Raw genomic sequence first — 22,995 nt, 5'->3', positions numbered from 1 at the left:
CAGAGAAAATGTTGTATATGATCTTGAAAGCCCAAGAATGACTGTAGATCAATGCTAGAACCTGCAAGCATTTGCACACAGTTGTATATGACTCAAACTGTGGGAAAGAGGCTATTGTGTCATCCATGGGGCAAGCTGAGGAGGTTGTGCAGGTGTTGTTTTTGGCATGCTACTTGTTTAGATGTTGCTGCTTAAAGTAGTATAATTAGCTTTGTACATATGGGTTGTGTGAAGCAGGGTTCAGTTTGATCTAATTCAGTGAGGTTGCATCTAAAGATATGAGGGCATGTTTAAGAAACTTACAAGGAATGAGGAGTCATGTAACCGTGAGAGAAATCTTGAGACAATAATTTAAGATTGTATAATATAAGGTATTTGGATGTGTAGCAGATCACAATAACATCAGCAAGACGCTCTTCTTAAACATGAATATTATTCTAGTATAATGCTCTCTATCAACATTCCCCTACTAAATTTAAATTGGTTGCTTATTTAACAAGCATCTTGTCTTAGAAATGCTGAAATGACAGCTCTCTACATAAGTTGCAGTCCTACACCTCTGTCTCCCACATACAAATGATTCAACATGTCCCTCAGTTCACTTCGGGGTGAGCAGGGAGTTTTTCTAAGACAGTGCATCTCAGCACTCAACAAATGAATTGGTGTGTGAGGCAGCTGAGCGTCAGTGTGTAAGAGAGCGCGGGGATTGGCGCGCTGGCAGGTTACAAACCTTGGCGAGGGCTGATGTTAATTAAAGGCTCTGTTCAGCACTTTCCAAATTAGCCGTGAAATGTTAAGCAGGAGGGGTCTGCCATTAACGTGGTGCTCGGCGAGACCTCTGACCCTGGCTGAGGGCAACGCGTCCTTGAGACATAATTGTGCTCACCTTGAGTGCTAGTTCGACAGAAAGAGCAAAGGGAGAGTCAAGAGAGGAGCAGGGTGGAAAAGAGCTTCCCTTTGCTATAGAATGTGCTACTAGTACATTTACCCTCTTCTTCCATTAAGTTGTTGAGAGGTTGAAACGATCTGCCTCTCATCCTCTCTCACCCTTGTTCGTGTGTTTTGATAGCCACAGGAGGAATGTATTGGATTGCAACCATACAGTGTGAGGGATACACCAAATTAGCCCATTTTCACTTATCAAATGTTGGAAGTCTGATTTGAGCGGCTGCCAGCTTTCTGTCTCTTATGTTGTCTGAAATAGATTTTTTATTTCCCAGCTTCTGAAGCTAACAGTGCTTGGCACCGTACCAAGATGATCCCAGATAAAGATATTTTATGAGATGGTGCAGACGAGTACTCTCCAGTGTGCAGCCCCAGTTATGTCGAGAGCTCTCTTTTGTCTATGTGTACTTGTCCATCACGCATTCACACCATTACTTGCATCTCCTTGTATTTACGTCACATGACTACTTGAGTACACATTCAAACATTAGTCATTTATTTTTATAACATGACTCCATTAGAACCAGTTAAAATCCATGTTTTTGATCCTAACATCTACATTTAGGCAAACAAAAACGATAAACTTTTCAAAACTCACATCAATATGCGTGCAATGAATGAATAACCTGTCACTGCCAAGATCCTGACTGTTCCTACAGCGGCACATCCACCTACTGAGCACTTTCCCTCAGCAGACGGTGATCATCACTTGCAAAACCATCAAAAGGGAGCATGTTGATTTGTACATGAGAGTCGCATCCTTCCTGCTATTACAGTATGTTGCAAGATGACAGAGTTACCCCGGAAGGGGACCAAGTCATGAGCAGAGGAGACACAGAAGTAGGTCAGCTCCTAGGCGTTTGTTACATCATACATATTCATAAACAGCACCCAGTTGTTGCAGAGTGAACTCACTCCACACAGTGTTTATTCTGTTCATTGGGCCCCCTTCTCTGTTTAAATGTTAAATAGTGATTACGCATCATGATGATAATGTGAGCAATTGACTCTGACTGCTGCATTTACATGCATTTTACTGCTATCACATGAATAGTATACTGTTGTAATCACATATTAATACTTCTTCATCTCAATAAGTCATGCATTTAATTGGGGTTAAAACATCAGCAATCCCACAATTAGTTGAAACATAGGTAGGTGGATTTGTTACTTTCAGACAGAGCCAGGCTAGCTTTCCCTGTTTGCAGTCTTTAGGCTAAGCTAACGGGCTGCTGTTTGTAGCTTCATAATTAACGGACAAACGTGAGAGTGGTATTATGCAAATAAGTGTATTTCCCAAAATGTCAGAGTATTCCGTTAAGTCTCCTAGATTTTGTAACCAATTAGATGTATGAATGATTCTAGCTACGGTTAATAAAATTATTATTTATTCTGTAAGATGTCAGAAAATAGCAAGAAAATGCCCAAATCACAATTTCCCAGAGTATGTCTAAGTATGTAAATTATTACAATTGAAACTTCTGACTGTATTCTTACAATCAAAATCAGTTATGTGTGGTCACTGATACTTACCATTCTCATTATTGGTTTATATAATTTGATATAATGGCAGTTGTGCAGTGAATGGACCCATTCTTAATTTCCGTGCATCCTATTCGTGGTGTTGCGCTTGTCCTTCAACCACTGTGGATAAAAAGAGTTGCAGGAGAGTGTGGGAGATTGAATACAAACTGAGTCAGTCACAGGGCTATGAATTGTACTGATAGTTCAAAACATGATGCTATTTCTGCCAGCTACTGTTATTCACTCAACCCTAATATAATCAGACACTCCAACACAACGATTATGCAGGGGGCGAGATTGACCTCCTCTCAACTCACAGCAGCCTGTGCTACAGTTTCAGAATCATTTGTGAGATTTGGATAGACAAAAAGAGAAACATAAGGAAATGCAAGTGTAACTCTGTATTTCAATTAAATGTTTGTTTAATTTCTATTTGTGGTGTTTGCTCGTTCTATTTAAGATTAAATTGCAAACATTAATTATTTTTTTCTATCATGTAAAACCTCTCTTATTACCTTTTTGTTGAATTAATTTTTGATAACACAGCTTACTTTTAGATAAAAAAGGAGTAATTTGCACCTCTGGGCGGTCGTGTTTGATGCTAGCAGGTGGCTATTAATGCTATCGTCAGCCCTGTTGACAGTATCTGAAAGGCCTCTTGTTCATTGTTACAACCTGCTGCAAACATTTCATTACAGGAATCCTCAACTTATATTTTAGCCCTCCCCCCTCTGCAGTCAGAACAAGTTTGTCATTTGAGGAGAGATACTGAGGAAAACTGAGAAACTAGAGAGAGAGAGAGAGAGAGAGAGAGAGAGAGAGAGAGAGAGAGAGGGTCATTGGAAGACGTTTCATGCTGAAAATATTGAAGGAGAGGAGAATGCTGAACTCATAATGAAAAGAAAAAAGGGGATGATAGATGGCTGTGAATAAAAAATGTTATGAAGGTGAAGTGAATAGGAACCAAAGAGTGGAAGCTTGAGCATGCTGCCAGTCTTTATTTTAAAGAGCAGGCTGTTATAGACAACAAACCAAACTCCTACATGTGCCTTGCCGTCGACATAATCTAGCTAAAAGTGTCTGTTGCTTGTGTGAGTGTGAGGTTCAAGGGTGGCCCCACTGCATTGCCCTTGCGTTGTTAAGCATCGTCGTGGTGCACATTGCAACGACTCCCAGGCTTCTTTTCTTAGAGATGCAGAGAAACTGCCTTGTCTATTGATCCATTCGCATGTAAACAGAGCATCTCCGGTCTCCGGCTCAAGGTATGTACGCACAGGAGATTTCCGATAGAAGATGGCACATACTATACAGTGTATTCCTCCTCTTCTATTTTTGTACACAGCCTCTGTGATTTAAAAACCCTCTTGATAGCATCTAGTACAGTAAACTTCCTGAAGTGGAAAATGTCAATTTAGCTTCAACTTGAAATCATTTGTCCTACTTTTTTTTCAGTATAATAAAAGGCATTTCTTCCTATGCACAACAATAAATTAAGGTTAGGATCTGATTATTGAAGTGAGCCATTATGTTGATTAGGTTTAATTTGCACACTAACAAAAGATGTAGCGTGAGTACATTAAAAACAGGCTTGCGCAATTAATGTACATCCATTGACCATATGACCGATAATCTAATCCTTGCAGTCATTAGACCATAAGCATGAGGTCTTTTTAGTATACTGTACATTGGCCTCAGGTTATGTCGGCCTGACTGGTGCAGAGGCCATTCGAGAGGCTTTACTCACCCTGTGTTCCCTGCTCTGGGTACTTCTGTACGCCTGACTGCTCTCTCAGTCTTTCTTCTCCCTCCTCAGCTCCCCCCTTACCATCACCACTCCCTCCATATACGACTGGGCTGCTGCAAGGGGTCAAATGTCACCCACTTGGGATTCTGCGTCTCCTTTTGTCATTGCTGAGCCTCATGATTGGTGTGTGTGTGTGTGTGTGTGTGTGTGTGACTGCATATCTGAGAGAGAGAGAGAGAGAGAGAGAGAGAGAGAGAGAGAAATAGGGCAAGAGAGGGAATCTGAGAGTATGCAAGAGACGGCTAGAGAGAACATTCTTGTGTCTAGGACTGTGATTTTGTGAAGGAGTTTGAGGGGATCGGGGTGGGTTAGGGACAGATCTTCCCTTCTTGGTGCTATAAAAATAGCTATTACAGCATGGAAAATCACAGCTTGCCTCTTGGACACAACACATCTGTACTGGGTTCGGCAAGAAATAGGTGCTGAGGGAAGTGTGTGGGGGGGTATCTTTATGGGCAACCAGCTGAGACCACATGCAAGGAACATGCTAATTGGTATTCAGGCCAGGGCTGTGACAGCTTCCCACTCTGTCCTTACTACATACACATTCCTTTCTGTTGCCACGGCGCCGAGCCCCAGTGAGAGTTTCCTCAACGACACTGTCCACTTCCAGAAACCCCAGGTCCATCAGCTCTGGACAACGAAACTGGAGTCTTTTCAGCCTTTCTTCACTTCTATTTTCTGCCATCTTCTCTTTTTTCAGGTGTTCAGCCCCTTTGTTCATGTTTAATCCTGCAGTGAAAGACATTGCCGTCAACATGGTTCACCCATGAAATTACTCTGTTACAGTTTTACTGTTGTTTTAACCTCTCTGGAAAAGTGATCCATAAGAGATAACCAATGACTTAATTGGATTCATTTGAAGAAGCATATTTATACACACATCACATCTAGGTGCAAGATTAATGGAAATCAGCATCAATGACAAGAGTAATGCCTGCACACTGACTCCTGTGCCACATGCATGTCATGTAAAATATTTTAATGTTCGTCTCATGTAACTTACAACAATTTGGGGTATATTTGAGATATTTTTGATGTATTTGATATATTGGGTGTATTATTGCCCATCATGGCATTGTATATGGCATTTTGACCTGACAAGATCCAACTGGGATTGCAACGTTGTCCATTTGAATAATATTTGTAGTTTTGGAGTTGGTGTGCAGGCGTTGACCATGTCACTATTAATTCACATTAAGGATTTTTCAGAGCCATCCTCGAATTGGTTATTTTGTCACACCCAACAGCCCCAAACCCAAATGTTTTCAATTTACAATGTTATGAAATAGTAAAGTGGCAAACCCTCAAATTGCAGAGGTTGGAACCAGCAAATGTTTCACCACTTTGCTGATGCAGGGCTTAAAGCTGCACCGTACTATTTTTATATTAACAACTGATCAAATAACGGCAATGTAATACGAAAGGAGTTGCTCGTAGTTACAAAACCACGGAGAATTATCGCTCAACTCTGCAGTTCCCCTCAGCTTTACTGAGCATTTTAGCGTCTTTCATCTCATTGTTTTGGTTGTATGGCCTAAAAACTCTTTTCAACCCCGTTTCCAGCAGCAGCAGGAGGCTGTTTTCATTTAAAAAGTTAAAAAGAACTGTACACTACCTGCCCAACACTAAATGACAGAACGACAAAGTTAGCGACTAGCTAGTGAAGACAGAGCATTTAGCTCCTAAAGAGCCAGATATTTTCCTCAGGGGTTGTTGGAAACCAAAATAGAGGTAAAAGGAGAGTGAATATTGGTCTTACATTTATCAGAAACACAACTATAAACGAATGCTAATGTTGCTCCGTATCTGCTGGATGTGTAAATAGGCAACTGTTGGCTAACACCTTCGGCTAAGGTGATAATATGTCAATATTGTGTTCGCAGCTTGTCCCTCTGCCCAGGTGACCAAAAATAAATCAGTTATTGAATTATTGCTGCTTTAAACAATGAATAAATTATTGAAATGTTGTCAAATAATTTTATGTTGATCAACGATTAATAGACTATTTTCTAACTATTTTCAGGATTTGCATTGCGATGCACTGGTAAAATATGCAAACGACAGGGTTGTACATGTAGACTTTTACTTACAGTTCCATTATGTTTCTTTTTACTTGTCACAATCACTTGAAAGGACTTTGAAGATCTCTAACTAGAGTTTGACATCTTGTCATACTAGGAACATGCTATTGTGACAAAGAGAGACAAACATCACCGCTTTTGCCACCTCTGGTGCCTTCACACTCCTTCTGACTTCTTTTCCCTCTCAGTCTCAGTTAACACAATTGTCAGTGTGAAGAGACTAATAAGCCTGCGGGCCTTTCAACAGTTACCACACCTGGAAATAGGATTTTTCTGTTTATATGCAGCCTTGCTCGTCTCCCATTCCTAGATGTAACAGCCTATATTAAGAGCCCACTGTTTGGCAACACGCAGCTGTTGAGATGCAACAACTCCGCATTGTTAATTTGTCTGACCTTTTGTTTTGTCTAGCTGCAGAGTGGGAGGCTACCAAACTGAAGAAGGTAGAAGAAGCCTATGAGACAGTCAACATGGAAATTAGGTAAGGGAAGAATAACAAAAAATCTAAGCAGAGGTTAGCGTCCATTGTCACATATTTATGGCTAAATCCTCAACATTTTGCACTTTGTGTGGACGATGCATTTGCTTCTCACATTGCATCAGTATTTGAAGCAGGGTGGCATGGTATGTAACCAGGCCTTAAAATAGACCTCATCCTTCTGTGCTAAAGTAGTCATGAAAGCTGCGCTGTAATGAATTTGCACTGTGTGATACCTAAGGCTAATTTTAATGAAGAAAAACAAACGCTATTGGTTGCCCACTGTGCTCTGGTGGGTAGACCTATTCCAACTTACTTTGAGCAGAAGAGTGTCTGCCTGGGTATGCATTATCCTAACTTCTTTGTGGCATTTTTTAAAAGACAGACATGGTACAAATTAGTGTGGCAAATACCGTGATTATTTTGTATTAATGGAAAAAATTACCTCCTGTCACAGCAAATTAGCTACGTATTTGTATTTCCATCCAGAAAAGCTGTCAGCCTCACAATGTATACTAAATTTTAAGACATTTAATTGATTGTGTAGCATTCTTTTCAACTTTTAATGCCTTCCTAACATTACATGATACAGTCGCACTCCCCAACAACTGCGCAAAAAATGAGAATTCCTGTTAAATGCTTTTGCTCCTTCCCAGATGTTTTCACAAAGCTCAGAGCCAGATAGCAATAGCTGATAAGTAGCTACTGTGGCCCTTAGGCCTGCAAACTGTTCATTACAGTAAGGGGGAGAGGAGAGCCAACTAGAGAGATGGCAGTTACCAAAAGGTCAAGATTTTTCCCCCTAAACAAATGCCTGCATGAGGGGAAAAGAGGGGAAAAGGAGCTAGCGTGACTTTGGTTGCTCCATTTCTTCATTGTCTACCTTGCTTCAATTGCTCCTGGTCAAATTACTCACTATCATGTATGTGTGTTGGAGCCCCCCATGTTCTCTTCAGGCCATGTCCTTAATTAGTATGCAGATATAAGTACTAGTGCTTTTGTGTCTTCATACCTTTTGGAACTATCTTGAAATGAAAGTCTCTTCCTTATTTATTCCTTTAGCGTGCTGTAAAGGTCAATTTCCACCAAAATTGACTGTGCATGAATGTTATGACCCCTGCCCTACAGAGAATCACATGCACACACAGTTATGCAACCTGCATTGCTTTTTTGACCCCGAGTCATCCCCCTCTGCCACCCTACCTTATCAACCTCAAGCGAAACAATCACCCTCCCTAAACATTTGTTAACCCCATTAACAATTCTGGGTTATGAATATGGAAATAAGGGCCTGTGCACCGTTAGAGATAGGGCTCAGTTCCCTTATTTGCGATTAGTGAAGGAAAGCAGCCCTGACCAGTTCAGATAATTGGAGACGCTGCATAGAAATGGGCTTTAAAGGGCCAGCTCATCAACACACTATCCAAGAAGTCAGTCACTAAAAGCGGCAAGGAAAATAAAGATACATTGTCAGCACAGTTAGGAATCATCTTGATTATTACAGCAGCTTGTCATGGTCTACATCCAGAACATTCAAAAACACTTGTTTATCTCATTTGAAAATAAGCATTTGTGCTGTTTTTCTGTAGATTTTGTAATAAAACCATTACATAACTTGAGTTTAGGAATATTTTAAAACATTTTCCTTTATAATATCTGAAGTTATTTGCTATAAAACTATACCTAGTACTAGGTATACTGGTGTAATTTCTGTCTGTTTTTGAGTGCCATGCTTTCAGATGTAACTGTATCAGTAATAACTCAGTTCCATACTTTTAAAAAACAGCTTTAAGTGTGCTTGTAATCTATTTGTTGTGGTTTCCTCAGTGATCTCCGGAAGAAGCTGACCATAGACTATGGAACAGATTGGGAGTTTCTATTTTTGAACAGCCAGTGTTACAAGCTGAAAGTATATGAGTAAGTACTGACAAACATTTTATTACGTTTTTTATTTATATGCTTATTTTTGTCTGGCATTAATATGGAAACTAGTCCTAAAATGTGTGGTTGCATACAAACGATACGCTTTCATTATAATTATTTCTTACAAAAACATACACTGACAGAAAAACATTTGAATGGTTTTGACAGTCTTTCTCATGAATAGTTATGTTTACTCTCAATAATGGAAATCATGGAAAGCAATTACATGTGCGATACCTGTGCACTTCAGGTAGCCATAAAAACCACTGGATAGAAAAGTAAAACAGTTTCAAAGAACCATAACAAAATCAATATGTTAACCAGAGGCTGGAGTCATCTTATTTTGAATAACTGTACAAAAACAAATTCTATCTGTAGCAAATGTGAACCATCTCAGTAAAGAGCCACCATTTAAAGTTGATAATTTGTGAGCTCCAAGTCACCCTGGAGAAAGCCAAGCAGCTAAATCAACTAAATTTAATCAACAGAATGAGCTTCTTTTACTCTCTCCCGCTGCATCCCTATGGCCCCTGCTGGGGTAGAATCTGTTCTCCTCAGGATTGCTTGCCAGCTGGAGCTTTAGAAGCCTGTGGGTGGTTGCAGTTTTGAAAGAAAATTATCTGAGATCTGCACTGCAAATACATTTTTCAGACATCCTTGGAATCAGTGGTTTTCCCATGCCCTTATACACCAGTGTGATTTGTTTGCTTACTTTGCCATTTAAGAGGCAAAATCTGAAAAGGAAAGTGGCAGCTCTTATACATCCAAAAATCTATCTCAGTCTTTTTACTGGAGACAGTATTAGATAACAATATTGCACATTGGTTGCAAGATGTTTTAATGTCATGATTTAGGGATGGAGAGCAGGCTCCTATAATATTTTATCATCCTTTACTTCTGGAAATGAAAAAGACTTAAATGAACAAATTCACAGGTTGTAGAGACACAAGTAGAGGAGAGCCTGAGCTGGCAAGCAATCATAACAATAACGGATGAATGCCACATTTGCAGATGTACGCAAGAAAATACAATTAAATCCCTCCCTCAAACAACGATTGGCCAATCATACAAGGCATGGCAGGCCCGTCAAGTTTGGATTTCTCCATATGTGTCTTTTTTTGTGTCTTTCCAAAGCAATGGATTAAAGATTGTGCTTATCTGCAAACATTAGCATGTCCTGCTAATTAGCTTACTACGTACTTACCGTGGTAACTGAGCATTGCTTTCAAGGCCAAGCAGCTTATCATTAGATAGCTACATTTTGGGGTTACAGGTTACATTTAAAAAAGCCCTGTTCACAATAGAACGTCCACTGTGCAGTATTTCCTCACTGTATTGAAGCCGGTCCTGGATGCTAGCAGAGGTTAGGCTAACATTAGTGGTATTTCTTGGATTTAGAAAGTTTACAGTCCAGCAACACCAGTCAAACTTATTGTCTGAGATAGCGTTATATTTGCTAAACACATCAGTTAGTCTTGACTCTATAAGCCTTTTTCTGTTGTAATGTTAAAAGTGAAACATATATATTTATAAATAATAAAGCATAAATGGAACTTCTGTCTTGCTTGTCTAAGTATGTAAGCTAAGCAGCTAAACAAGGTAATATTAGAATGAAAATAGTTTTATCATACTTATAATACTAGGACTAACTAGCTCTACCCTGCAATACAAGAACAACGCGGCTCCTTAATTTCCATGTCTTCTATACTGATCATCAACTGGTGAGAATGCAGAATTTTTGCAGCTTTAGCCTCAGTCTTTTAGCGTGATATCAAATATGTAGCCATCATGTGTATATTTAAGACCCCTTTTACAGCTTCTCATTTTAAAACATGTCAGCTGCTAGAAAGTCAGCTGGAGCTAATGTTAGCTTAATTTGCTAGCTACCGGGCCAGAAAGGAAAACTTGACAGGCTCTGCAAGTTTTTCCAACTGTGGTGGACTCCGCTCGTAGAGGAGCACAGCCCCCACAAGGGTTAAAACCTGCAGAGAATTTGCACCCAGGTGAGAATGGTCACAGGCAGCTATTCGGCTATTTACACCCAGTGTGTGCATGGTGCACGGGTACTGTTGAGACTCCACAGATGAATTAATTAATTTGTATGATTTTTAACTGAACTTTCATTAGGAGACTGCATGCTCTTTTTGTATTGCAAAATCCCGAGATCATTTGAACTCAGCATTCCAAAATTCCACATTGAATGCAGCCTTACAACACTCATGTGTCAGTCTGACCTGTGACTCTAATGTCACCAGATCAATAAAAGGGGTCAGCGGTCATTTGTTCTGTCTCTTTCTCTGCTCCTCGCTCAACGCCCAGACCTCGGGAGGTCTGCTTAGAGCAGACCTACCAAAGAAGGACAAAGTATTAGGCCAGAATACAAGCGCCTGCCTTCCTTCAGAACCAAACTCTGATCTTACAGCAGCAACGCAAGGGCCTGCTAGATCTCTGCAGCAAAGTTTAGCACCAACAGCTATTACACAAAGCCTGCCAGCTAAACTTTACAAGCAACTAAGGAAGTTAGCGCCAAGCTAACTGTAAGGAGGACAACAGACAACAGACCGGGTTACAGCCATCTGCATAAAGGGACACTGCACAGCAAAAGACTGCATCGGGCCGCAATTCTTCCCCACCTGGCCCATACACAACAGACGGACCGCCGGTTAACGGAGCACCACATCCAAAGCAACCTCCCCCGTAGTTCTCAGCCACCGTTAAGTTAATGTTAGTTTGTTATGCTCCACACAGACAGTCTTTGCATGCTAACTAACTCCTTTTAACACCGTTAAAAGATCATACTCATACACCTCTAGTTTGGCCCTTAAAGACAACCACACCCAGCGGAAAGTTCCTGATGCACATACTTTCTTGTTCTGACCACGTGCACTTGTGCACGCGAGAAATACGGAGAGAGAACAAAGAAACATACACACCTTTTTTTTGACACATCTTAGGCACAAGCCAGTGTCTTCTTGTGCCAGTCCCAAGTCTGGATAAATGCAGAGGGTTGTCAGGAAGGGCATCCGACGTAAAACACATGCCAAATTAAAAATGCGAATCGTGAAAATGACTTCCATACCGTATCGGTTGGGGCCCGGGTTAACAACGACCGCCACCGGTGCTGTTGACCTACAGGGTACCGGTGGAAATTGGACTACTGTTTGGTCAAAGACAAAGAAGGAGAGGAGGAAGGTGTGTTCGTAGGCAGAGAGAGAAGAGGAAAGCCAAGAATGTAGGACTGACAGTAGGGACTTTGTTCTCTTTGGGAGTGACAAGGATGGGCAGGATCAGGAATGAGTACATCAGAGGGACAGCTCATGTTAGATGTTTCGGAGATAAAGTCAGAGAGGCCAGATTGAGGTGGTTTGGACATGTTCACAGGAGAGACTGTGAATATATTGGTAGAAGGATGCTGAGGTTGGAGCTGCCAGGCAGGAGGTCTAGAGGAAGACCAAAGAGGAGATTTATGGATGTAGTGAGAGAGGACATGAAGTTAATTGGTGTGAGTGAAGAGGATGCAGAGGACAGGGTTAGATGGAGGCACATGATTTGATGTGGCGACCCCTGAAAGGGAAAAGCCGAAAGGAAAAGAAGTTCTGTTCTGTAGTTTAGTATTTAGAGTTAGACTTCAAATTTTGTTTATCTTTTAAATGGTTGTGTATAATTATGCTGGCTTCTTTAATGTTGTTAAAGAGTGAACCTCTTCTATGTTGAACTCCAAATCCTTCAACGTACTAGCTATTGGTGGTAATTCTGGTTATAGTTATTAATTTAATTATTAATCTGAGTTCCAAATTAATAGTTTAGTGTATTATATGAGACTCAATCAATTGATTGGCTATCATTTCTCTTCTTTAGGGAGTATGGTGCCCCAAGGACTTTATTAATTAAGGTTATTATTTATGATTATCCTTGATAATCTTGATAGCCAAATTATTGATAGCCACCTACACAGTTTGGTCCCCTTTAACTATTGTGAATCCCAATATTATTGGGGGTCGCGGGTGTTTAGTTTAGGCCGTAGGTGATGAATGTCACCAGAGGGGGGTTAATGACAGGTGCGGCTGTTGAGTGTCGGCAGCGGTTGTCTATTTTCGGCCGCTGTGGTTTAATGCTGGCAACAGATCATAGATTGTCGGCCATTGTATGGCACTAGCTAATGCTACAGAGCCATCAATTTGCATTGCATTCATTCATTCAGAACAAATAGGTCATCAATCATGGTTAAGTTAGCAAACTTTGCATGTGTATGCTAACTCTTCTACTCAGGAGTAATATGGATAGCAAAACATTTTGTAACTCACCATTCAGTGACCAACTGAAATGAAAAATGTTCAGATGGCAGGGCTTCTGCTTCATCCTCTGATTCCGAATCAGACAGCTCAAACATGTAGGGCAGGACTATGCTGATTATCGCTTGCACCATTGCTGTGAGTGACTATTGCCATGAACGATTGTTGACATATATTTGGAGCCAGGGAGATGTCATACTGAGGGCGATGTCAATCAAAATGTGATCTGCCATGCCTACAACAGTCTTGAGAAATGGTCTAAACAGCAAAAATTGCTGTTTTTTTAAACTAGATTTTCTAATAGTTATGAATGTTTATTTTCAATCAGATTTTTGTGGATGCTTAATGAGACGCTCAACTTTATCATATGCATTTTTACTATTTCAAGCCACATTTCCAGTGGCTTTAAAATGTGTCTGGAGGGGAACTTTAACTACAGTATGTAGTCTTGCAAGCATATTAACCACACCAAAACAAAACATTTAGCTGTAAATAGCTGTTTCACAGGTGATAATAGTACAAAAGTAACATTACAAATATAATACTTGTAAGTTTAGTCCAATACATAGCCTATTTCTCACACCCTCAGACTTTTGCACAGAAACCCATACTGTACTCTGTTACCTTTCTTTCCCTGCCCTATTGGTATCATGCACTCCATGTTATTTTTCATCCTTCAACTCACTGAAGAGCACAATATCTACGCAGTTGAAGGTCCTTTGACCTACCAGCACCCTCTCAGCAATGTACCAGTTCCCCTCCCTGCCCCCCTTTATTCTTGCTGTTCGCCTTGAACCATGATCCTGAAAAGACATGACATTGATAGACACATAAACCAACGGCTTTCTATAGCACTCCCTCCCATGCCCTCGAGTAGCGAACTAGCAGAGCTACAGTTCCTCTCCAATAATGGGACAGAATCACACACTTCTCTTTCCAGCTTCTTGATCATCGGTTGAAACCATCATACATCCGTCCTCCCTGTTGTTTGGATCTCTCACGTTTGATTAAATTGTTCCTTCTTTTTTTTTCTTCAAGTAGAAGCCAATATTGGAGAATAGTGCCTGAGGCCATAAAATTTTTCTGAGCTGAAACGTTGTCTATCTGTAATGTAACTAATAGCTGTGCATTGTTTCATAGAATGGAATTCAGCTGGTGCTGGTGTGGGGTGTGGCAGGAAAACGGTTTCAAATGCTACCAGCTGAGGATCATTTGATGGCAGTGACATGTGTGGAGCAGCTCTGTGTATTAGACAGCCCTAATGGAGCCAGGAAATAGAAAGAGCTGATTGCTTTTAAGGAGATTCACAGAAACTGGATTTGGTCCTGTTTATTCTTACTGCAGGCCAAACTTGTTAACGTTGAAAGTGTGTTTCATTTCTGAGGGTGTCAGCTGAGATTTCTCCTTTTGTCTTTGCGAAGGAGGATCCTTTTCTCTGCACCTCTTTGTTGAGTTATTTCTTTAGCCTTGCTTCTGCTTTGCCTCATGATGGTGTGAATCACTTCTACAAACAGGGGCTCGAAGTCTTCTCCTGTTTGTCCAGGGAAAAAAATATAATTACTTTGATTGGGGTGGGGTGTACAGCCTTTTGTTGTTGAACACTTTCAAGTGGAATGATTAACAGTAAGATTAGAAGCTAAATGCTGTGTAGTAGCGTACTCCACATTGCCTTCTCATCAGTTTCTCTAAAGACCATAAACAACATGAATAAAAGCCTAGAGAGGGAACTTGTTCTTGGTGCATTATCATTTAATGGCATTTATTCGTCTACTTCCATGCACCTCTCTCCAGCCCAGAGTTACCTTTTTTGACATTACATCACATTCAAGCTATTGAAGCTCACCAAAAATTCACCCATTAAAAATCCATGTATTTCCCCAGAAAAGGTTTTTAGGGTGCTGGTGGGCCCTTATCACAAGTTGGGAATTTAAAACGCAGGCTTCTGCCAGTGAATCAGAAATAAGCTTGGCAATTCAGTCAACACAGCCTGGCACAGCATGAAGGAAGACACCCCATAATGAGTTCTCAGAGGCGGAGTCCCTACCTACAGCGGAGTCTAATATTCCTCCTGTGGATTTGTTGACACTCCTCAAAGCAACTTAAATCGAAGGGCCGTGATTTATGCAAGACTGTCAGGTCAGATTGACTCAGCCTCTGCTCTCGTGTCATTAGAAAGTACAGCACTTCAGTGAATCATGCCCGCCACTGTGGTTCAGCTTTGACAGAGAAGAGAGAAGGATAACGCAGCACAAGTGACACTTCCAACTGTCTGTAGAACATCACATGGCTTTAACAGTGCACCGAGTTCTTCTAGGGAAGAAAGAGACTGCATCAGGATAGCCTAGAGGGAGCTGTTTCAAATTGGATATAAACCATGGCAAGTCCTGGATGTTTCTGCTGACTGTTGTAAGAGTAACGTGGAAATGAAGAGCCATATATATGGTAGATTTCATAACGGCTGTGCCATGAATACTATCTAGTTGCAAATAGGGTTTGACAAGACCATTGGGATCTTTAGACAGTATGTTGTTTGCTGTCTGCCTGTGGATGGCAAGTATTAAGTAAACTTCTTGCTGGTAATAATATTCCTAAGAGCACCTGCCATGTCAGTTTTCCTGGAAATGAGAACAAATAAAATTAACAGAAGAATATAGCTTTCAATGTTAATGTAATTTAACACAGTCATTCACTATGCCCAGCTTCAACATGAAGGCCTTTTGCTATTAGAAATTGACATTTTGCCAGGAAGCTACCCAGACTACAGCTAACTACAGACAAATGCATGCATGTGCACAAATGAAATGAAAACATTGTTTGCCCGGGTTTATCGAGGGGACAGAAAGGCAGAAAGCCTGGTGAACCATAATTGGAATGTTGTTAAAATAAGTGGTTGTGCTGCAGTGGCTGTTTATGCAGATCCATGCCTTAGAGCATGAGCACTTTGTCCCACCCAATAGCTCTCAAATTATGATAGGAAGGAGGAAATGTGACATTGTTAAAAGATATTCTATATTTGTCTTATTGTCAACAACCAGCCATGTATTAGTTTCTCTCTCAATACTTTCCGACTTATCTACCCTGTTTGTGGCTGTCAGCTCCAAGCCTATTGGTTCCTACTGAAGACCTAAATCTTTAAGAACATCATATATGCATACTTTAATTTAGAAAAAAAAGATTAAATAATTTCCTAAAGCAGCAGTTCACTGTAATTCACTCAAACAGGTGTAAATAGTAAATTTGTTTGGGACTGCTTTTTAGCCACGGATTTGGTGTGCAAGTGAGTATTTACAGCAGCAGGACTATAAACATGAGAACAATCGAGATCTCTGCCATAGAGGAAGAAGCTGTATCAGGCTTTGACAGATAATAGTAGATTCTTGTTAGTAGAATCACTTAATTGTTGGTTTTGGTTATTTAATGGGATTTATTGCCCATGAGAAAAAATATAGAATATTACCAGACTTATCCTTCGTCTCATTTGCAGTGAACTGAAATTACCACATATATGAACATTTATTAGCAAAATTTCCCTCTTTAAAGGGCCTTTAAAAGGACTTTTTACATAATCATGAATCATTATTTTACATATGGAAGAAAGCATAACCATTTTAAATTCCACACCTGTTAAAACTTCCTAGCATTGATCAAGCTTCAAAAAAGCTGGTTCCTACAATTCCCATAATGCAACCTATAGTGTTGTTTCATTAGAAACAACACTATAGGTTGTTGCCTGCTTCTCTCTCTCTGCCTGCTTTTCCAAGCCCCCCTACTGTGTGTTTCTGCATCTACATTGCATCTCTGGTGTGAGATATTTATTAGTAAAATTTTCCTTCTAATAAGTTTGGTCCTCCTAATTTTTCCTAGATGCCATGATGAAGAGCACAGTCAGTTTATCTTCCTGTTGACTCACTGCCTCCCTTACCCAATTGTGATTCAACAAAGCCTTTGGCTGTCAAGATGTCGGTCCCTTCCTGTAATCAACTAAAAGCACATGGAAATTCTGCTCATTCCACAGCATGGGTGGCCATCTGAAGTAGCAGGAGTTTTCCATTGGTCCAGTAGACCTGTGGGCTGGCAGCGAGTGCATGTGTGTCTGGTGGGGTCATAAATTCATCACATCTCATCAGTCTTTGTTATGCTGCCAACTTTATGGCCAGAAAAGTGGGCAGTGAGCAGAGTATCTGTGGGTTGGTTGTGTTGAAAAGAGTCTGGGTCAACTTTTCAGAGATTTTTTGTTTGTCACTGCACACCAGGACTTCCTGTTTCTAATTCAGAATGAGATGTTTTAGAGCCAAATTAATCATCTTTATTGTTATTGTTATTGTCATTATTACTTTTAAATTTCCAATTGCTTGCTGTTGCACAGGCATTACACTTTAGTCAGAGACCTGCCAAAACACCAAACCTAGCCACCAAAAAAATATTTTTTATCAATTATGCTTAATTTCTTCGAGGAAAGCACAAACCAAGAGTGGAACTATGTTTTGTGTGCCTGGGTCAGCTTGGGAAAAAGTTTTTCATATTTAGGCTTTTTGTTTGTGTGCAGTAAACTGGAGGACTCTGCTGATCACAGTACAGTGTTTTCTCTTGAGGTTCACGCAGGCACTGAGAAAATATCCAAAGACTTGTAAGTATCATACTGTCACCATGTGTGGCATTCCTGTGGATATCCAGCTGTCAGTTTGCAAATTATGGACACTTATGACATCTATACCTAACTGGCAAAACATACCCCATCTTTCTTTTAATTTGGAGAACTGTAGCCTACTAATATTATACTGATAGCATATAACATTAAGATGTTAAGAGGAAAAATATATGTTAGTCTGAACTTTGACAATGTCACCATAAATTTAGTATTTACAGACAACGGTCATGAATACTTATGAGTATGAGTTGTCTTATTCTGATGAACTACTTTGGATTAACTCTGAGGCTAAAGAATGGGATTGTTGAGTGAAAGCTGATTGGTCTTGGTATATACAAATTACAATCCCTGAGTTCAACAGTGTTTGTATTATATTTCTTCTCATACTGTCTCATTTGCAGTTCCTGCTGTCACAACCTGAACTTCCTAGTGAGATCAACAGAGTTGATCTTATCTGCTTAAATCTAATTCTAGTTCAGATCTAATTCAGCAACTGTAAGAACTTCAGTGAAAGTGTAATTACAATGTTACTACTAACTTTTTCTTTTAGACAATGCAACTTTACTACTTAGTAGTGGAGCTTGCTTAAGAAAAATGGCTGCCTCTCGCTGGCTCCACAATATTATGGTCTGACTTTTTACATTAATCATCGTATTTCTGCAAAGTCTGACATGAATTTTAACCTACAACCCACATTCAATTCAATTTTATTTATATAGCACCAATTCATAACAGAAGTTATCTCATTGCACTTTTCCTATAGAGCCGGTCTTGACCGTACTCTTTATAATATTATTTACAAAGACCCAACAAATCCCACCATGAGCAAGCACTTGGTGACAGTGGCAGGGAAAAACTTTCTTTACATGTTGCATCCTCAGTCCAGCTAGAGCACACTGGTCTGGTCTTGTTTTTAACAGTTACATGCTTACTTACACAACTTGATGCATTGTCTACAATAACACATACAGTACAAACACACTATGATTGCATAACACACATTTCAATCAGCTGTAAAAAGACAGCCACCTTCTTCTGCACCCTGTAAGACCTTTAGTTCCCTATTTACTGAAGAGTTTGTGGTTGCATTAGCACAGCTGTGGTGGTTCTGATCTACTAACCTGTTACCCCAAGCATTTTCTGCATGGAAATGGGGCCGAGACATTTAGTGTGTTTGACCCATTTAATATGTATTTTGAGGAGTGGCAATGGTATGGTGCAAATTGGAGCAAATTATTGAAATGGATCACTACTATCAATTTGCTACACCAAAACACCCATAATTGAGAATGATATTTAACAGCCAGAGGGAGTACCTCTTTACTTCTCACTCTAAGAAAGCCATTTCCGCTTTGTTGTTCAAATGTTCAACATGCAGAGACGGAAAATGAGACTGTAATAGGATGTTCCATTTGAAAATTACTCTCTTTCAAATGTCAGATGAAGAGATGAAGTTAGCAGAAAGCAAAGTCATATTTAGGCATAAAAATAGTAGTCATAATGGAGTTATCCAATCACCTTTAGACCAGAAAGGATGATGCACATATGAATTGATTGAATCTGTATAAATCCTTTTGTTGGGATTCAGGCAGGGCATGTTTAGTTATTAGCAGAAATATACACAAAGATATTTATGAATATTAATTAAATTATTAATATTATCAAAATCATTAAGGATTAATAATTACGGGGCACCACCCTGGGATCAAGGACCAATAACCAAACGTGAAAAACAGTCTCAAGTTGGCTGTCCACCTAAAAATGCTGATATTTAAAGTACTATCTTACATATAATAATAATGATACAATAATAGTGGACAGTGAAGGGTGAATCCAACCAGCTGTTCAGCACGTACACACAATAACCACAGGCAACTGCTCTTTAAAAGATACACTAGCGTTTATTTAACATTAGCACTGATTAACAGTAACTTCAGTGTGTGTGTGTGTGTGTGGGACAATAGCGAGGAAGGGTGCAAGGAAGACGATGGACGTGCCCACTTGGGTCTTCGTCACGCACAGTGCCAAAATGGCGGGCAGACCCGCGAAACTCAAAGGGGAGAGCCTGAATGGAGGATGCGCTCTATTTGTCCTCAAGATACTCTGGAGCGGTAGCTAGTTATAATACCATGTTATCTGGTTTTGTTTCAGATGTGTGTGTTAAGGCGTGTGGATTAGTGGAGAGGAAAGAGAAAGAAAGCACACAGGCACAAGAAGGCACAAGGAATCTCAAATGCTGTGGTAAAGCACAATAGCTGTTACTTTATCACACAGGAACCCGGCAGCAAACTTTCATTTAACAGCCGTGTTACTGGACTTTGGTCTGATAAAGCACAGTTACTAGCTTCCACAGTGGCTAAAGTAACACAGTTAAACGGCCAATGGCGTGGTACCGACACAAAATGGACACAAACACAAAGAAAAACACAGCAAAACAGGACGCGGCGGTCCGTTACTTTCCAAAATAAGCACAGCACAATTCACAACAATGAAGCTTAGATGAAATAACACACAGTTATAAAATCTATCTCTGCCCAGAAACAAGCCTCTTACTTGAGATCGCTCTTGATAGCAATTTATTTAATGCGTCAGTCCATCTGGTTGTCTGGTGAAATCCTCTCAAGGCTCGGATACTGACGGAGCCGGGTCTGCGCCGTTGGCAGTTCTAACGGCAGAACTGTTCCTACGAATAGCAGCAGAGGAAAGCAGTGGTCGACTTTCGGTGGGGAGAGGCTCAGCGGCGGTCTTTCTCTCCGTGATCTCTCTCTCTCCAGTATCCAAAGGTGTGTTCAGCAAACACAAAGCAGTCTGTTGCTCGTCCAGCTAGTTAAGACTTCCCTAGGAAAATTAAAGTTCACGTGATGTGCCTTCCTGTAATAACAGGGTTACAGTGGAAAAGATGTCAGACAGTCTGTTGCGCCAGGCTTTATAGAGGTGATGATGTCATAGCTGTGCGCCGGGATTTCATGCGCTGTATTGCGTGTCCTGTCCAATAGGAATCCAGTGTTTGGATTCAACTGAGATCTTGCATTAGATTCAACCGAGAACTTGCGTTAGATTCAACGACTGGTGGAGATTTGGCTACGTTCTACTGTCTGGCCTTTTGATTCCCATGTGACCAATCTACATTGAATACTCACGCTGAGAAAGCCATTTCTGCTCTATTAAACAGTATATTGTTTGAGAAACAAATCTTCTCAAACAATATATACTGTATTTACATCTGTCTAAGCATAACAGAATGTTGGTGTATGAACATCTCCACATACTTTAACAAAGTAATCTTATCTTTAGGTCAATGTGCTAGCTTGTTCTGGAGCTTTCAGCTGGAGTGTTGTGAGAACAGATGTTTTACAGACACTCTGCAAGGTTTAAAGCCTCTTATTGTTGGGTCAGTTCTTCTTTTTCACTTTTAATGTGGGAACTCTAATTATCACCTTAAGTTATGTTGAAGTAGATTTGCTAACACGTTTTAGTGTTAAGAGCCATTTCTTTACACCTTTGAGGAGGAAGTGTAAAATATTATTTTGAGCCAACTTGCTCCACACCTACGTAGGATCCTTTACATTCTGTTATATATATATATATATATATATATATATATATATATATATATATATATATATATATATATATATATATAAATAATTATTGATAATCACTTTATGGGAAGGTCTCTTTAGGCAGAGAAGCCCGCTGATAATTTTATTTAATGTAGCTCACATTTAATTGAAAAGCTCATGCTATCTGTCCACGTATATAGCTGCTACTCAGGAAATCATGAAATCTGTTTTATTTAGGATTAATTGGAAAGTGGCAGTATCTAAAACAAAAAAGAAAGTACGAAACAGCAGTGGCTGCCCTATTTTATGTTAGTAAATGTAAAGAAAATTAACTTTTTAATTCAGTCTAGTTTTACTGTATAGTTGCATCAAATTGTAATAATGCTTTCAAGTGCCATGATACTATAATTCAATTAATGCATTTTTTCAGACATTTGAAAGACCCATAAAGACCAGCTGTTGTCCCTTACTGCCTATCATATCTTCTACATGTCTCAACCTTCACCTATTTTGAGAAGAAAATAGCAGCAATAATAATGTAACATCTTGAGAGATGGCAGGGAGAATGCAGCCTTAAATGATCTGCCAGAGGCTATTTGCCTCATTGCCCTTAGTGGTGGCTCTAAAAACTAAATTGGCTTCAAGTTTGGCTTGTTTTGTTTCCCATTTTTCGCATATAAATGGAGGCATCTTTTGAGGGAGAGAGGCTCTTTCGCTCTGTATTGTTTTTTTTTTTCCCTGGGTAATTTATGTGGGAAAGAGGTCTCTGCTGTGCATTCACCTTCCCTCTTCATGTTGTTTCACAGAAGCAAAGCGTAATAAGATAAAAAATGAAAATCTTATGCATTGACTCTCAGCTCTGCATAAAGAATTTCAAGGCCAAAATATGATTGGCTGTCAGGAAAGTGAACTTCAATCAGACTTATAGTAGAAACACTGTACGGCATTTTATTCAGACTTGCATTTGTGGTTCGCCATGTGGAAAATGAAGGTAAACTGAAAAATGGCCTACTTTGAGTATGTCTTCTTTTAAACTGGCTCTAGAAAGGTGAACTGGCATTGGGCCTTTGGGCTGCCAACAAACCTTCAACTCGCTTATCAAGTGAAAGGAATTGCACTGACCCAATCTCACAATGATCATGATGCTCTTTTTGAAATTATCTGAGTCATGGAAATGGAATTTTAAATAGCCTTCCAAATATATATTAGTTACACTATTGGAATTTGATTCCATAATTGAACTCAAGGCCTGATGAGCTGACCATTCGAGTGCTAAAAGTAAAGCTCTCTTTTACTGTAGGAGAGAGATTCAAACACTGCAGAACCTTTTCATCACCAAGACATAAATCAAAGTGCCTCGCTCCCACTTTTATGGTGCTCTTATATGCACTCCTTTAAAAAAAAAAAAAAACTTCCACAGTAGTACGACAAGGCAATTTTTCCTAAAATAAGAATAGTTAATAAAAGTAACTACAGTTACAACAATACAATGATTGTCAGTATAATGTATAATAATAACATTATTTCATCTCTGACTGTAATATATTGAATAAATGTGCGTATGGTTATTAATCATACAGTATAATATTCTCATAGCCAGTCATGCAATTGGATTTATGAATCCATTTATGAATTTAAGGACCTTCTGGATCTGTATTCAAGACATTGCATGCCTTTGTAATTGTGTTATTTGAGCCAAGGACTATATTCTTGCTGTGATTTCTTATTTTTCAT

General features: G+C 39.7%; 1 protein-coding gene across 2 annotated transcripts in view; it reads left to right on the top strand.

Annotated features, from left to right (window-relative positions):
* The window catches only part of LOC122870373 (glucosidase 2 subunit beta-like), a 122,407-nt gene that overhangs the window by 73,395 nt on the left and 26,017 nt on the right, over window positions 1-22,995 (top strand). For both annotated transcript variants that reach the window (XM_044184502.1, XM_044184501.1), the window contains 2 exons: window positions 6,769-6,838; window positions 8,663-8,752. In XM_044184502.1, the coding sequence (XP_044040437.1) occupies window positions 6,769-6,838; window positions 8,663-8,752 (160 nt within the window). The remainder of the gene's footprint in view (window positions 1-6,768; window positions 6,839-8,662; window positions 8,753-22,995) is intronic.

The sequence above is a fragment of the Siniperca chuatsi genome, linkage group LG22 (genome assembly GCF_020085105.1).
Source record: "Siniperca chuatsi isolate FFG_IHB_CAS linkage group LG22, ASM2008510v1, whole genome shotgun sequence".
Taxonomy (NCBI): domain Eukaryota; kingdom Metazoa; phylum Chordata; class Actinopteri; order Centrarchiformes; family Sinipercidae; genus Siniperca; species Siniperca chuatsi.
This window is presented reverse-complemented; position numbering and strand designations above follow the sequence as displayed.